General features: G+C 46.1%; 5 protein-coding genes across 5 annotated transcripts; 3 read left to right on the top strand and 2 right to left on the bottom strand.

The window, feature by feature from the left end:
• Positions 1-106: 106 nt before the first annotated feature.
• On the bottom strand, positions 107-1033 carry LOC105284427. Its single transcript, XM_011347895.2, has one exon. The coding sequence runs from the start codon at positions 1031-1033 to the stop codon at positions 107-109; it is 927 nt and encodes a 308-aa protein (XP_011346197.2).
• A 641-nt stretch (positions 1034-1674) lies between these two features.
• On the top strand, positions 1675-3467 carry LOC105284424. Its single transcript, XM_011347890.3, is given in 4 exon segments — positions 1675-2076; positions 2161-2350; positions 2431-2645; positions 2928-3467. Coding segments are annotated over 4 exon segments (936 nt in total). The 5' UTR covers positions 1675-1808; the 3' UTR covers positions 3191-3467.
• A 143-nt stretch (positions 3468-3610) lies between these two features.
• On the top strand, positions 3611-7820 carry LOC113563646. Its single transcript, XM_026975546.1, has 2 exons — positions 3611-5156; positions 5238-7820. Exons 1-2 carry the CDS (start codon positions 4051-4053, stop codon positions 7807-7809), a joined length of 3678 nt encoding a protein of 1225 aa, XP_026831347.1. The 5' UTR covers positions 3611-4050; the 3' UTR covers positions 7810-7820.
• A 98-nt stretch (positions 7821-7918) lies between these two features.
• Positions 7919-8410, bottom strand: LOC113563673. The gene has a single exon (XM_026975618.1). It carries the CDS (start codon positions 8408-8410, stop codon positions 7919-7921), a length of 492 nt encoding a protein of 163 aa, XP_026831419.1.
• Positions 8411-14896: 6486 nt separating this feature from the next.
• On the top strand, positions 14897-15661 carry LOC113563671. Its single transcript, XM_026975610.1, has one exon. The coding sequence runs from the start codon at positions 14897-14899 to the stop codon at positions 15659-15661; it is 765 nt and encodes a 254-aa protein (XP_026831411.1).
• The last annotated feature ends 1685 nt before the right edge of the window (positions 15662-17346 follow it).

Genomic DNA, 17346 nt, shown 5'->3' with positions numbered 1-17346 from the left:
AAATAACGGATCTTGAATAGTCGGTCCAGTCATTAACGCGTCATTTAGAAACTTGCCATTGCTCGTTTCGGCCGAAGCGTCGAAGACTATTCAAACCTTAGTAGTGTCACTCACATCTTTCAACACCGGATGATGCGGCATGTAATAACCAACCATCGTCGTCAATACTTTCCGCCAAAGACATGTGCCCTAGTTCCAGATATTCCTTTATTACTCGGTCATATTCGACACGTAGCATCGCGTCCGCGTTCAGTCTACGTTCTAACGAGACCAGACGTTTGAGGGCCACGGATCGCGATTCGCCCAGACGCTCGCCACGGTTGCGAAATGGGAGACGGACGACGTATCGCCCGCTATCTTCGCGATGGACGTTCTCCACGAAATGCGTTTCGCACTCGGAATCTTCCCTCGATCTTGGAACATCCGCGTTAACCTCTTCGATAGCCCAAAATCGTTCCAACTGGCCTTCTAATTTGGTGAAATGACATGTTATCGAGGCCGGCTGTCGTTGTGCCAACGGATCACCGACCACGATCCAACCCAGCCGCGTCTTCTGTAAATACAAGTCGCCCCGCTCGAGCGGTAGGTGTATTTGACCGATCGAGAACAAAGACACCGTTACTCCCGCACCGATTAATAAGTCGACCGGCCGAGGCAAATGGAACTCTGGATCTGCTAGTCTAAGATTCGCCGGTATATTAATCGAACCCCGTGGGAAAATCTCGGTAGGAATCAGATCCGCAATGGTCGGCATCGTTAGGCACGTCAAAGTTTTGCTGAAGTTATCGTGCACCGATTGCAGTGTAATTTGTACAACCCCCTTAGATATAGTGTTCAGCGCGTTTATAGATCCGACCGGCAGCGACTGCATCGCAACGGTTAATTTCAAACGTTTCACGCAAGATTCAGATATAAAATTCGCAGTGGAACAAGTGTCCAATAATGCGCGACATTTGACGAGCTGCTGGCCGCGATCTCGAACGTTTACCATTGCACTCGCCAATAATTGAGGCGCTACTACATAAGAGGTCATCGTTATATTCGTCCTGCAACCGGCGGACTCCGTGCGTCAATTTGATTTCGTCGTATCTTCTTTCGTCGCATCCGGTTTATTCCCGCTCGCGTATTTGTCGGAATGTAACAGGGTGTTGTGCCGTTTTTGGCAAACTGTATAACTCGAGAGCTTGCACGGTTGGTCTCGGTGAGAACGCAAGCAGTTGTAGCAGAGTCGCGTTTTACGACTTCGATGCGTTTGTGTACCGGCATTTGTTTGAACTCTCGACACAAATAAAGGGGATGTCTTTTCGCGTTGCATGCTGCGCAATTACTGGTTGTATTCAGCAGCAAGGTTTGATTCGTTTGGATCCTACGTTTATTATTGAGCGGAATGACTTCTGTCCGATTCGGCCCCGATTCTACCGCCTTTGCTCTCTCGCGACGCGATGCGCAGACCGCTGTTTTATAAAGAAACTCGTACATCTCGTCGATCGTCGGATACTCGTCCCTACTAAGAGTCGTTTCCCACTTATCGATGGTGCGTTTGGGCACCTTAAGCCGGCTCTACAATGACTTTCAGTTATATCTCCAATGGTCGTATAGTCGTATCGATAGTCGCTCGCGTCGATTTTTTCCGATCGCAAAGCAGTCGTAATCGCAGTCGCTCGATTAGGTTCTATTCCTATTCCAACGACTACGACTGCGACTTATTCCTGCGACAGACCAATCAGAAAATAGCAGAAGTGTTATGAGAAGACAGTGTCATGTAACGCGCACATCGACGCGAGTAAAATCAAGTACAACAGTAAAAAATGGATTTGAACGAATACGACATAGAAATACCAAACGAACAAGTGGGATCAATTATATCCAATGAAAATTCTTCAAATGAAGTTCCAACAACTACGTTGGAAAGTATTTATGATTATGAAGATAAAGTACAAGAGGACTTAGATTTGATTGCACTCGTTGAAGGCAATCCTAAACTTTACGCAAAAAGAAAGGCAGGTTACCGAAATACACAAGAAAAAGATATGGCATGGATTACTATTGGTAAAGCTATGAAATATGCAATAAGTGGTGAGTTCCAATTTTTTTATGCATGCAGGTTATGTGTAACATCATCATGTGTTATCATTATAAACATTTCACTGTTTGTTATAGGAACATAGGCAAAACACAGATGAGAAACATTGCGGAATCTGTATGGTCGCGCAAGGCGAGAAATAATGGTGCTTATGAAACGGCAAGAATTGTCAGGTTCAGGGAGAGATGATGTTTCTTATAAAAATCTGTTGTCACCACAAAGCAAAGCTATTCATCGTTTTATGTCTCGTCTGTATATCCCACGAAAGCAAGTATTGATATTCACATTGAGCTCTTTATTTCCAATTGCAACTATTGCTCTGTCAACTTAGAAAATTTATGTTGTAGGACAGTCTCTAATTATACCAATCCATCATCTACATCATCCTCTTCACCGTCTTTTGCTTGTGAAAGCAAATGTAGGCTTCCCTCCAGCTCATCGTTGGTGAAGCAACTTTCACAATCTATACTCTCAGCACCACGAGCATTAACTAGACAATCACCTAAAGATTCACCGATACATTCGTTTCTTTGGAATCAAGAAGTTGAGAACATTTCTGAAAGTAAGTTTAATTGATGATTGCGAATGCTCTTAACATTTCAAAATATATTTCAAGTAGTGAGAGTACTGATTATGAGAGTGAGCGCCTATTAACAATATCAAAATCAGATGTTCAAAAAAAGAAGATTTCGAATCAAAAATTTGGTGATAAGATTTCTGAAAGTAAGCGATAAATCATTATTTCTAAAGAGAAATTGCGCTAATTATGAATGCTCTTAACATTTCTAAATAAATTTCAGATAGTGAAAGTGCTGTTAATTATATAGTCAGCGCTCTTTTATAGTGCCTGCATCAGATATGAAAAAAAGGAAGAAGACAGATCTTGAAGAAGAATCGTTAATTAAACAATCATCACAGGCTATTGCTACAGCTTGCTCGGCTTTGCCAATATTGCTGAATAGAACAACTTCTAAGGTAGAGACAGAAGAGGATAAAGATATGATAACAGTCCTGTTATACGGATTTAAACGTGTCCCTGTGCAACAGAAAACGAAATGCATGATCAAGTTATTGGAGACATTGGAATCATTTAACAAAACTGAATGAAAGACTGCATAGTTATTGTTGACCAAGATATGAGAGCTGCTTTTACCGTCGCTGTGATTTACTTGTCATTAGTTTTTTAGGACGCAAATTTTAACTATTATTAGAAACTTTTTAAAGAAATTTCTCCATTGTTATTAGAAACGCCATGTTTTTCGAAAAATTTGTTTTGCTTTCATGTTATTTATTAGTTGCAAAGAAAAATTTTGATGAATTTATGTCAACTACTAGTCCTAGGTTGTTACAGAAACTGTTACGTATAAAATATGTATCACAACATTAGTAGAAAGAATATGCGGGTTCTAACCCAGGGACTCCGAGGGGGGGGGGTATCTCTGGGGCGCGAGGGTATAGCGTCACGCGGGGGGGGGAGGTCGCCGGAGTGCGAGGTATAGCGTTATGGGGGGGGGGGAGTATGGGTCCTTTCAAGTGTCCTCTGCGGTCGAGGGTGTTTATGTAAACATATCTAGGAACGAACCATGGTATGCGGTATGTTTATATCTTATTATATTTTCTAGCGCCGATACCCGGCTGCTATCAATGAGATGTTTATGTAAACATATATCTAGGAACCGTGGGATTGTTTTATAGATAAAAATTTATTTTCAAGCGCCGATACCCGGCTGCTGTCAATGATCGATTGAGAAGAGGCGATATACAGATCTAGGAACCGTGGGATTGTTTTATAGATAAAAATTTATTTTCGAGCGCCGATACCCGTCTGCAGGGTGGAAAGAGACGGAGATATGGTACCGATATCATATAATCAAACGGAAAAAAAGGTTTAGCATCACAGTTGGTTGCGAGTGCTCCAGAAAAGAGTGTTCTGAAAATCATCAGTGTGAAAAGTTCTGTGCAACAACATGGAGCAAAGTGAACTCGACCTGTTGGAGGAAGCCAACAATGTCACCTCCTTAGACGAATATTTCGCGTGGGTGCAACGATGTGACAAGTATATTGAACAATCGGAAGGACAAAGTCGTGCTAAGCGTCCGCGGCTATCTATCGGCAATAGACAATCGTTAGTGGCTCGAATCGCGCGGCTTGAGGGAGTGAAGAAGCGCTTGGAAAGGCGCTTTATACATTTTGGTGGTGATTACGCCGAACAGCCTTCCAGCGTGAAACTCTCTTGGCGAGAGATTGAGACTGCGTTTGAAAACCGTGTACTAACCGGCGCGGTGATTAATGAAGACTACATCGACCCGCGACAATTCCTGGAAGCTGCTCGTGATGTAGTGCTAGAGCATGTGCGGAACGCTATTGACAGATACAACAGTGTAAAAGTGAACACCGTGTTCAACGGAAAGTTCGTGGCGGGTGAGAAGATCACCAATAAGAGTATAAACACGAAAAATCATGGCCTCTTCTCTACGTCTGATCTGCAAGAATGGTACGAGCAATACGTGATCGAGCCCACCCTGGCGTTTCTCGAGGAGTTCCAGGAGCGCGATAGCGGGTGGGCATTGTCGCGTATATTGAACTTGGTTATCAACATCAACAAGCACAATCCCTTGCACGCGGGGTGTTACATCACATTACCGGAGGAAATCAAGACGAAGAAGGCTGTGGTCAACGTGCAATCGATGGACAATGCATGTTTTGCGTGGTCGGTGGTCGCCGCTCTGTATCCGGCGGAAAGACACACGGAACGCGAATCTTCATACCCGCACTACACGACGGTGCTGAATCTCCAGGGCATAGAGTTTCCAATGTCAATGAAAAACATTGCGAAGTTTGAACGTCTGAACGATATTTCCATAAACGTGTTCGGTACCGAAGAACAGAATAAGAAGATAAATGTGTTGCCGCTACGACTCACCGATGAGAAGAAGGCTAAGCACGCGAATCTGCTGTACGTGCAAGATGCGCAGAACAACAACGTGGGACATTTCACATGGATCAAGAATCTATCCCGCTTGGTGAGCTCCCAGATAAATAAGCAGAACGGGCAAAAATACATTTGTGATCGGTAAGTAGCGTTATAATAAATACTTATCGCTAGAAATTAGCATTACTAGAAAATAACAGGTTCTTTCTTTTATTCTTGCAGATGCCTGCACTACTTCTACACTAAGGAGAAGTTAGAGGCCCACACCGTGGATTGCCAACAGCTGAACGACTGCGCAATCGTTCTACCAAACGAAGAGGACAAGTGGTTAAGTTTCAGCAATTACAACAGAAAGGAGCGGATGCCGTTTGTAGTATATGCAGACCTTGAATGTGTATTGCAGAAGACGGAGGAGGACGACCCGAAACTGTACCAGCGTCATCAGGTATCCAGTATAGCGTATTACGTGCGATGCTTCTACGACAAAGCGTTATTCGGGTACCGATCCCGTCGCGATAAGGAGTGCGTGTCATGGTTCGTTGAACAACTAAAAGAGTTAGCGTATCGCGTGAAAGCGATTTTGTCGAGAAATGTCCCCATGATAGAATTAACGCGAGATGAGCGCGAAAAATTTAACAACGCAACGCAGTGTCATATCTGCGAGAAACCGTTCACGTCAGATGACACGCGGGTTCGCGATCATTGCCATCTCACCGGTCAGGACAGAGGTCCCGCGCATTCTAATTGTAACTTAAATTACAAAGATTCGCATGCCATTCCAATAGTGTTCCATAATTTATCCGGCTACGACGCGCATTTTATCATTACGGAAATAGCCACCGCGTTCGCGGGCAATGTCGATGTATTGCCCATACCTAAAGAAAAATATATTTCCTTTACAAAAAATGTTGGGGAAATAGGTGAAAAAATAGCAAACTGGAAAGATAGAAATATAAAATTACGATTTATTGATTCCTTTAAATTCTTGAGCAGTAGCCTGGATAAATTGTCATCATTTCTCAGTAAAGATAAACTTAAAACATTACGATCCGAATTTGCGCACCTCTCTACCGACGACTTTGATTTATTAACGCGAAAGGGTGTTTTCCCTTACGAGTACGTGGACTGCGCCGAAAAATTGGAGGATACTCGCCTACCGTCGCGCGAATCATTTTATAGTTCCTTAACGGGTGTCATGGTATCCGAGAGCGATTACGCGCACGCTGTCAACGTGTGGCAACGGTTCGCCATTCGAACGTTAGGCGAGTACAGCGACCTATATCTAAAAACAGATGTCATGTTGTTGGCCGACGTATTTGAAAATTTCCGCGATAGCTGCATAAAGAGTTATGGTCTTGATCCCGCATACTATTACACTTTGCCCGGTTTTACGTGGGACGCGATGCTCAAGCATACGCGTATAAATTTTGAATTGTTAACTGATATCGACATGGTCATGTTCATAGAACGCGGTATACGCGGCGGCCTAAGTCAGTATTCGCACAGGTACGCGCAAACCAACAATAAGTACATGCAGTCGTATGATCCATCGAAACCTTCATCTTACCTAATGTACTTTGATGTTAATAACTTGTACGGCTGGGCAATGTGTCAACCACTGCCCTATGCCGATTTTCGATGGGTCAACGACATTTCCAATTTCAACGTAAACGTGATCGCTCCGGATTCGCCAAAAGGGTACGTACTCGAAGTTGATCTCGAGTATCCGTGGCATCTCCATGACGCGCACGCTGACCTGCCGTTCTGTCCGACGCGCGATAAGCCGCCAGGCAAACGGCAGGATAAGTTGCTCGCAACTTTATACGACAAGAAGCGGTACGTCATCCATTACCGCAACTTGCAACAGTGTACGCATCACGGTCTTCGCGTCACAAAAATCCATCGCGTATTAGAATTCGCGCAATCTCCATGGCTCCGCGATTATATTGAACTAAATACACGATTTAGAACGGCCGCTACCAATGATTTCGAGAAAAATTTATACAAATTAATGAACAACGCGGTATTTGGAAAAACCATGGAGAACGTGCGCAATCACGTAGATGTTAAACTTGTAACGAAATGGAACGGACGATACGGCACAGAGGCAATGATCGCGAAACCCAATTTTCATAGTCGCAGCATCTTTTCATCAAACCTGGTCGCGATCGAGATGCGTAAGCTCGAGGTGAAATTCAACAAACCGATCTACGTAGGTATGTGCATCCTCGACATATCCAAGGTCTGTTTGTACGAGTTTCACCACGAGTACATGTTACCGTTATATCACGACAAATGCAAGATCATGTACACGGATACCGATAGTTTAATTTATCATATTGAGTGCGAGAACGTGTACGAACAAATGAAACGCGACATTGCGAGATTCGATACAAGTGATTACGCGTCCGACAACATTTATGGAATACCGCTCATGAATAAAAAGATACCAGGTCTTATGAAAGATGAGAACAACGGCGCGATAATGACGGAATTCGTGGGGCTCAGAGCGAAAATGTACGCTTTGAAAGTAGACAGTAAAAAGGATACCAAAAAGGCGAAAGGTGTTAAGAGTAACGTAGTTGTACGAAAAATAACTTTTGATGATTACGTGCAGTGTTTGAGGGAAAAGATTGAAATGAGTCGAGATCAGTCTCGTATAACATCGCAGCTGCACAAAGTGTACACCGTTCGCGAGACGAAAATCGCTCTGAGTCCGTACGACGATAAGCGTTACATCGTACCCGATTCCACGAACACGCTACCGTGGGGGCATTTGCGAATACCATTGTAAAATATTTAGGATAAGGATAATAATAATAAAGAGTTATTGTATTTCATATATATTATTGTATTTTCATATATTGTCATACATTTATATATGTTTGTGAAAAATAAAAGTATTAAACGACATTGTCTTTGTGTATCCATGAATTGTGCGATCCATCGAATCCCAACCACTTCACGTAGACCTCGTCACCTCTCCTGCGCAGTACTTTCTCTACGAGATACACGTCCGGATACCTCGCGCGATGCAACTCGTGCTCGTAGAACGCTCCGGCGACTGGTTTGTCGCGATAGTCGTCGAGTAGATAGGTCACGGGGTTGGTACGCTGAACTTTAGCTATGCGAAAAACCTTGGTGGTCCAGTTTGGCATGTAACCCTTCTCGAAGATCGTCTTGTATTTGCTAACGCGTACCGAATCGCCTACTTTGAACCTTGCTGGAGCCGCTATCTTTATCGCGCTGTATACAGTAGTCAAGAGTCTCTCAGCAACAGCGGGAGTTACGTCAACGGGTCGCATGCCGATTGTTCGATGCTTTCGAGTGTTATATTCCTTGACGAGTTGGGATAGCGCATCGGCCCACTTGTAAGTCCCATTGAGGGTAAACATCTGCTACATGGCGTTCTTCAGCGTACGATTGAATCGCTTGACGACCGATGCCTTCAATACCGAATACGTGGAATAATGATTGATGTTGTGTTTTCTCATGAGTCGTTGCACGTCGGTGTTGTAAAATTCCTTCCCCATATCGGTTTGCAAGTTTTTCGGACATCTCTTGCTCTCTCGAATTATCTGGGCGATAGCCGCAGCTGTCTCGCTTCCGCCTTTGCTCTTGAGCGGCACGGCCCATGCGTACTTGCTCAACACATCGATGACGGTGAGTATGTAGTGGTAGCCTCTGTTGAAACGTGAGTACGGGCGCATCTCGACTAAGTCTGCCTGTCACAGGTCATCGTATCCCCGAACTATGACCCGTCTTCGTGGAAAATTTCGTCTCGCCGGAGCATGCAGTTCCTCGACGAGTCGCCGCTTCTCGGAACTGACGACACCTTTCTTACGTCCTTCGGAGCTCATGTTTTGACGGGTGCAAATCATCGACTGGTCGGCACGATATGTGTGAAGATAGTTACAATATGTCTCAAAACTGTTCCTGAGCCGTTCGTACCTGTTCGCGGTCGTCCGTTACTTGTTCGTACCCCTTCTGTAGTTATTCCAGGATGATTCGCTGAGGCTGGAGCTCCGCGGGGAAGTGGGGGAGCGCTGAAGCTGGAGCCCCGCGGGGGAAGTGGGGGAGCGCCGAGGCTGGAGCCCCGCGGGGGAAGTGGGGGAGCGCTGGAGTTGTTGTTGATGCTCAATCTTTGGAGATCCGTGAGCGCTTGTTGAAAACCGTCTAGCGTGCCCCGCGGGGAGAGTGGGGGAGGGTTGTTGTATTCGTTGACCACTCTTTGGAAATCTGTGAGCCCCTTTCGAAGATCGTTAAGCGCACCTCGGTAATCCTTCATGTTCAAATTTGGTGAGAGATATTCGTTCAATGCGAATGACGTTGAACGATTGGTTCGTTTTGACGATACGCGTATCAATTTATAATGATACCAGCCTCGTTCGTTCCACGTTCGTTCCATGTTCTTTCCACGTTCAAACACGTTCGTTCCACGTTCGTTCCACGTTCAAACACGTTCGTTCAACGTTCTTTCCACGTTCGTTCTCGTTCGTTCCACGTTCGTTAGCTGTTTCTGAGCCGTTTATGTATCCTTTATTAGCGGTTTGCGATCATCCGATTTGTTACCCTTCAATAGGCGTTCGCTAACATTCCTGAGCCGTTCACCAACGTTCGAAAGCCGTTCTTGAGTCGTTCCTAAGACGTCGGCTATCCGTTCAGTGGGTATTCGAAAACCGCTCTTTTGCCGTTTGTTGTCTTCGTCATAGTTGTTGGTTAGTTGTTTGTAACCCTTGCTTTCCAACTTTAAACGTCGAAGATCGTCGTACGCGGCCTGGCACCTCTTCATGTCCCTCTCGAACGCAATCAGCTTTTCGTTAAGTTCTTTCTGTTGATTCCTCAACACTTCAACGTACTGCTCCACGTACAGTTTATTGACGGCGTCAGTATCAGCCTCAGGCTCCGCTACGTGGTGAATCTTGCACGACTTTGCGTCAAAGTCCGTACCGATGCGACACAGAGCGTTACGGCGCACGTAACTTCTCACTAATTCGTCCCAATGACGGGAATTGTTGCCGACTGCGTCGTTTCCCCGTTCGAATAGTCCAAACTTGTTGAGAGGCATTCGTTCGATACGAGTGACGTTGATCGACTAGTTCGTTTTGACGATACACGAGTCAATTTATAATGAGACCAAATTCTCGAAGTTCCTCGATGATCGACAGCATCTCGTTGTCGTGAGAGTTGTGTCCGGCTTGACGCGAAGCGTCGAGCAATCGTAGGCGATCCACCAGCTCGTTGGGATCGTCCCAGTGCACGTAATCGATCGCATTGTCGTTCAGTGTCATGACACAAGGTAATCCTCTTCCGGATTTCTTCTTAGGTTCAACCGGTAGTAATGGTGCGATTATGTATTTGTACTTGTATCCCCTGTTACTCTTTACCCAACCTTGCGCGCTGTGATCGCGTCTATACGCGTTCGTCACCAACAGCATGCTCTTGTACGTTTGCATATCATTTGCCGTGTACACGCCCTCGTCGGGATGTTTCTTGAAAATCAGCTCGTAAAGACCAGGTGTACCTTTGTGTTGCACATCGTCGATAAGTATGTTATCTTCGTGGTCTATCGCGAATCGTTTATTACCGAACATCAGCCCATTCTGATCGACATAAACGCCGAACACATGATCTATCTCATTGTCACGGCTTATAACAGCCCCGACGTACCGTTGGCCCAACGGGCCCAATTGAGTCCGCAACGAATCGTCCATGGTTTCGAAAACGTTCTCGGTTGGAAGAGACGGTTGTACGGCTCCGATTCGACGCCGTTTCAATGTGTATGATTCGCGATCCGGCGAGTCGTCCATTCGTTTCCTCTTTGTCTTCAGGGTGCACGGTACTTCAATCCCTGCGTCATCGCTCGATCCGATTCGACGTCGTTTCGATTCATATGATTCGCGATCTGGTGAGCTGTTCCCTCGTTTTCTGTATGTCTTCAGGGTGCATGGTACTGCAAGCTCTACGGTACGTGGCGTAAAGGTTATCAATGGCGCATCCGGTGCATCGCTCGATCCGATTCGACGCCGTTTCGATTCGTATGATTCGCGATCCGACGAGCCGTCCGTTCGTTTCCTCTTTACCCTATTCCTTATCACATTCTTCTTCTCGAACTTCGGGGCGCGTGGTACTGCGAGCTCTACGTACGGCTCGCGCTTCGGGGGTACTTCAATCCCTACGTCCGACTCGTCCTTCACCGCGCGTGTGCTCGAGTTGTCAACGATCTTTTGCAGCGGTTCAATGATTGGCCCAAAATGTCTCCTCACCGCGATATCATCATCGATCATATCGGTCTTCAAAGCACGATGTTTTTTGCGGATCGATTCGCTCGTTTTCTCAATCGCCCTCGCGATCTTTTCACGCTCACGAATATCATTGCTCCCAGCCATGTTGTCGATCAACGACTAACCGCTCCGCGGTATCGCGAACACGTTAAATCCGTTTCTGTATCGACCATTAGCGAGCGGGCTGTCCTTGTCTATCACTACGAAACCGTACTTGCGTTGCCAACAACTGCGACACAACGCACAGAAATCATCGTACGTCATATCGGTATTCACGTGATCGTTGTACACGTGTTTCAGGTTGGTACCATCCTGTTTGAACAGGATCAGCAGATTCGCGTTGTCGCGTATAAGATGTTTCGGTATTCTCGCGTACGTCTGACAGAGATAGAAACAGTCGACGTTCGAGTGTCGCCCCATCGCAAAGTATTCTCTCACCGTATCCTGCTTATCGCACGCACGTCATCAAAGACGAAGATCGAGTTTGGACGCGCCTCGTTCGGTGGAATGACGTCACTGTTATTAGAGAACGTAAAGTAACCGATTTCATCTATCGACGACAACAGAGTTTCCAAGTACTGATATTTCGGCTGCTGCAACGACTTCGAGTACACGTACACGTTCTCGAAACGTACACCGTGCGGACTCTCCAGCAGGCTTATCAGAACGTTGGTTTTACCGCAGTTCGAGGGGCCGCAGATGATCGCACGTATAGTGGTCGGCAGCACCGGGCCGTGTTTGCGTTTCTCCTCATTGTCCTCCATCAGTCGTAATCTGTCGTCGCAGTTCGTAACCTGTATCGTCAATGGTTGCCGCACGAATCTCATTTCGTCACTTCTCGGTGGAGGAGTGGAGTCGCCTATTTATAGGCGCGTGAAACCGCGAATCGCGCAGTATCAAAATGTTTGTCACGCTGACGAGTCCTTCCGATATACTCGATTTAACCGCTGAGCAGTTACAATTTGTGCCAAAGGTAGTTCTGTTGCAAGTGTGCGGGAACTATATCGAACACGTGTGGAACAGGCTCCCGGAACATATAAAGGTGGATTCGGATGTGCAGACTTACCGCCGTTGTCGCGAACATTACAATCAACCGTGGCAACAAACGCACATCGACGGTCCGGCACCGTTGATCAGGGATTGCCGTGAATGTCAGCGCTCGCGACGAACGAATCAGTGAGAGGCGGAAGTTTGCTGAATCGCGCGATAAACGCGCTTCCTTTCGAGCTGCACATTCCCGGCTATCAGTTTTGTGGTCCGGGTACGTGACTCGAGAAACGATTAGCCAGAGGTGATCCGGGTATAAATCCGTTGGACGCAGCGTGCCGCGAGCACGACATAGCGTATTCTCGGAGTAAGGATCTCACCGAGAGACACGCGGCGGACAGGATACTCGCCAAGAGAGCGCGAGAACGCATTTTCGCGAGGGATTCGACTTTGGGAGAGAGAGCCGCCTCCACGGCTGTCTGGACAGCGATGAAGGCCAAGACGAAGCTCGGTATGGGTCTGAAGACGAAGAAGAAAAAGACGACGAAGAAAAGAACAACGAAGAAACGGATCCTTCCGGTAGCGAAACGCGGTGGGATATTACCGATTCTACCGATGCTGGGTGCGCTCGGATCGTTGACCGCCGGGGCAGCAGGAGTCGCGAAAGCGGTGAATGACAGCAAAGCCGTGCAGCGTCAACTGCAAGAAATGCAGCGTCACCATCGCGCAATGGAAGGTCGCGGACTGTATTTCGCTCCATACAAGAATAGACAGGGACTGTATCTCGCCCCGTACAAACAAGGACAGGGCGCAGTAACGAAGAAAAAAAAAACGTCAAAAAGGCGATAAAGATGCCTACGGGTGTAACCACCAATGTAGAATTGGATCAACTGGTAAAACGTATGCGCGTACCATACTTTAGAGGTGTTTTCATGCGTAACTCGTTACCGATGAGCGGTGTACGTCGAAACGAGAGCGGTATCGTGAATCTGGACGATGCAACGGGTCCCGGTACTCATTGGGTAGCATACGCAAAGAGGGGAGGCCACGTGATATATTTTGACAGTTTTGGTGATCTCCGACCGCCGAGGGAACTGGTGCAATATTTTGGACATGCGGTGAAGATTCAGTACAATCGAACGTCCTATCAAACTTACGATCAGAGCATCTGCGGACAATTGTGTCTAAGGTTTCTCCAAACGGTTGACGATCAGTATGAATTTAAAGCCTAACGAGGCGCTATGAATATTCAGTATTCGTTGGGCGGTTTCTCCATCATGTCGCTGACACTCACGCTGACCGGGAGTAGTATTCTCGCGGTAAACTACTTTCCATCCATAGATTTGAGCGACGGTGATTACGAGCTCGGTCTAATGGACTTTGAGACTTATCACACGATACCGAACGTGAACGCTTCGAACAATAAATTTTATTTTGGCGAAGACGACGCGGAGATTACAATTCCCGGGGAATCGTACGAACTGCGAGACATAAACGAGTTTTTGAAACGTGCAATATCAATTTCACAGAAACGGCATATGATTGATCCCAGCAACGAATACCCGATAGTGCTCCGCGCTAATCACAATACGATGAGGAGTGAGATTAAATGCTTCTACAGAATAAATTTTGGAAAACCAAACAATATTGGATCGCTGCTGGGATTCTCGTCGAAGCGTATATTGCAACCGCAACAATGGTACGAATCGGACACATCGATCAACATCATCAACGTGAACGTTATCCGCGTAGAGTGTAACGTGACCGCGGGTGCGTACAGCAACGGTGAACGCGTGCACACGATACACGAATTTTCGCCGAGCGTGCCATCGGGATATAAGATATCGGAAAGACCGAGACAGATCATTTACCTGCCAATCATTGTACGGTGCATTACGGATCTAACGATACGCGTTGCCGACCAAACCGGGCGATTGCTCGACTTTCGTGAAGAAGAGATCACGATCAGATTGCACGTGCGACGGCGATAACGTGAGATGCTCGTATTGAGCGGATCGAAGCAAGCGACAGATAACACAATCTTTACGAGGCCAACGTTCGGTAATAGTCAGTTATCCGATACCACCAAGAAGAAGAGGCTCACTGCATCGAACATTGAATTTTTGAAATCTTTGAGTTTCGCAGTACGAAATATTTAATCGCGAAAAAAATGATAGAGATCCTCAACATCGGGGACGAACCGATCTTTGACGATCGCATCGTCAAGATCGAGACTCACACGTACAATCCGTTCGCCAACACGATGTTTGGACACAGCGACGAGATAAGAATACCTATACAACAACAGGATCTGTACACACTGCCGCATGAAAGTTTTCTGTACATCGAGGGAAAACTAACGCTCAACGGAGACCTTATTGGACCTCGTATAGTGATGGGAAATAACTGCGTGGCGTTCATGTTCGATGAGATTCGCTACGAACTTACGGCGTGGAGATTGATCGCAACAGAAACGTTGGCATAACCAGCACGCTCAAAAACAATACACTGTTAACACTCGACAGAGGCATAACCCTGGGTAATTCCGGTTGGGATACGTATTATAGTGATAATGCAAATGGATACTTTAATTTTTGTGTACCGCTCTCCATGTTACTGGGATTTTGCGAAGATTACAAACGCGTGGTGATCAACGCTCGTCATGAACTGATCCTGATACAATCGCGCAACGATAACAATAGTCTGCTGGGAAATCCCGCGCTGGCGCCTGTGATCGACATATTCAAGATACAATGGCGAATGCCGCACGTGTTATTGAACGAGATAAATAAGTTGTCGATGCTGCGTGCTTTGGAGAGTGGACGATACCTCACCATGGGTTTCCGATCGTGGGACCTGTACGAGTATCCGCTGTTACAGAGCACGACCAAGCATTTGTGGGCGATTAAGACCGCGACTCAGCTTGAGAAGCCGCGATACGTCATCTTTGCTCTGCAGACAGGTCGGAAGAACATCATGTCCGAGGACGTTACCATATTCGACGACTGCAAACTAACCAACGTGAAACTGCATCTCAATTCGGAATTTTATCCATACGATGACTTGAATGTGGATTTCGAGAAGAACAAAACCGCCATCCTTTACGACATGTATTCACGTTTCCGTAGGGCTTATTATAACTGCAATTGCGCCGAGGCATACTTGACTCCTCCCAACTTTCTTCTTCGCGGACCTTTCGTGGTTATCGATTGTTCGCGACAGAACGAGTCTGTCAAGAGTGCCACCGTGGATGTGCGATTGGAATTTGAGTGCAAGGAGAATGTACCGCCAAATACAACGGCCTACTGTCTCATCATACACGATCGCGTGGTCGAATACAGCCCGTTGACCAACGTTGTACGCAGAGTCACCTAAACGTGGCAACATCGCGATCTCTATTATATAAAAAACAGCCGCATCGAGAACGATTGTAGTCGACGCGTTGATATCACAACCAGTCATGTCCGTACCGACGTTCGTGGATCTGCAAGGCTTTATCATCGGCGGAAACTTTGTCGTGAAGGAGGTTGCCGTGCTGAGAAATGGAAATATTCTCTCTCACTATATCTTTGGACCCTGCGTGCCATGGTACAGTCTCAACAAAGTGGAGAGACGCCGTGCATTTTGGCTGATGGCGAATCATCACGGATTACAATGGGACGATGGAACGATTCCGTATCGATGGGCTAAAGATCTGATTACACAGGCGGTGACAGACGAAGCATCATATACCATCGTATACGTCAAGGGACGCGAAAAACGCGAATGGCTGCGGAATCTACTCCTGGATGACGACGATATCTACATCGAGACTATCGACGCTCACTACAAAGACGTACCATCTTTGAATACTCTGGACGTTACGCATACTTTGCGTTGTAACAAACATGTAACCAAGTGTGCTTTGCAAAATGTATTTAAATTGTTTAATTGGTGGTCTTACCATACGAAATAAAATATGTTTTTATGAAACACAATTCTTCTTATTTCCCCTCCCCTCCTTATAATTGGCTGAAGAATCGAACACGTTCGTGCACGTTCAGTATTGCATCAACTCAAATTCCATACGTAAGCAGTGCTGACATCGGCGCTTAAAAATGTTTAGATAATCCCTCTCCTTATAATTGGTTGAAGAATCGAACATGTTCATGCACGTTCAGTATTGCGTCAACCTCAGTGCATACAAAACCTAACCAGCAGCAGCAGCAATAAATTCCATTGAGGGAAGCAGCATGAACTATTACGTTCCGCTTCAGGACGCCAAACTCCACCGAAGAAAGTATCAGGTGCGTTTAAGAATCTTCTCCTTTGTCTTTTGATTTTTAAGTATTTGTTTTATTCATGATTTTTTCTCACAGCGTTTTACCCGCACGTCGAGCAGTTCGTATACTGAACAGCCGATACGCACTGACGGCTACGGATATAAGTACCTGGACATCGGCATCAACGTCGGTCCACCGAGCTACGTCGAGATTGCGATAGGAGATCATCGAGGAAACGAGCTGATCCTATCTCTCGAAACGTGGAAGGACTCTATGAACAACAATGGAACATCCAGAACCATCTCTGCAAGGATGTTCGCGACCGTCCTCTCACCGTTGGACCGTTGACGGTGCGATTCAGTGAGAGTCCAGTGTGTGATACCAAACTCGTGTGTCTGGATTCATCCAACGTACGATTGATGATGACCGAATCGACGTTCTTCGCCATGATTAACCTGGACCGCTGCATCGAGCTGACGTACGCTCAGTTGGATCGTCTCGTCGAAAAGGTCGACGCAAAGATTGCACAATTTTCAAATATCGCGTCCGCCGAGACTAAAGATGTAACAAACGTAATATCAGCAAGCGATTGCTTCAGCGCCAATAACATTATAGATTGTGAGCTGTTGCTCTGGTTTTAGTAAACCATTGTAAAAACAGATACAATAAAGAAATACTGTTCCAGACATAAAGCGTACTATTCTTTTCCTCACGCTCATTTCCCTGCACTCGAGTATCCTCTACGAGGCGCTTCACCCTTAACTTGTCGCATCGAAACGTAAATATTTTTCTCTAGAT

Source organism: Ooceraea biroi, chromosome 2 (assembly GCF_003672135.1).
Source record: "Ooceraea biroi isolate clonal line C1 chromosome 2, Obir_v5.4, whole genome shotgun sequence".
Lineage (NCBI taxonomy): Eukaryota > Metazoa > Arthropoda > Insecta > Hymenoptera > Formicidae > Ooceraea > Ooceraea biroi.
The sequence above is the reverse complement of the archived record's forward strand: the minus strand, read 5'-3'. Positions and strand labels throughout refer to the sequence as shown.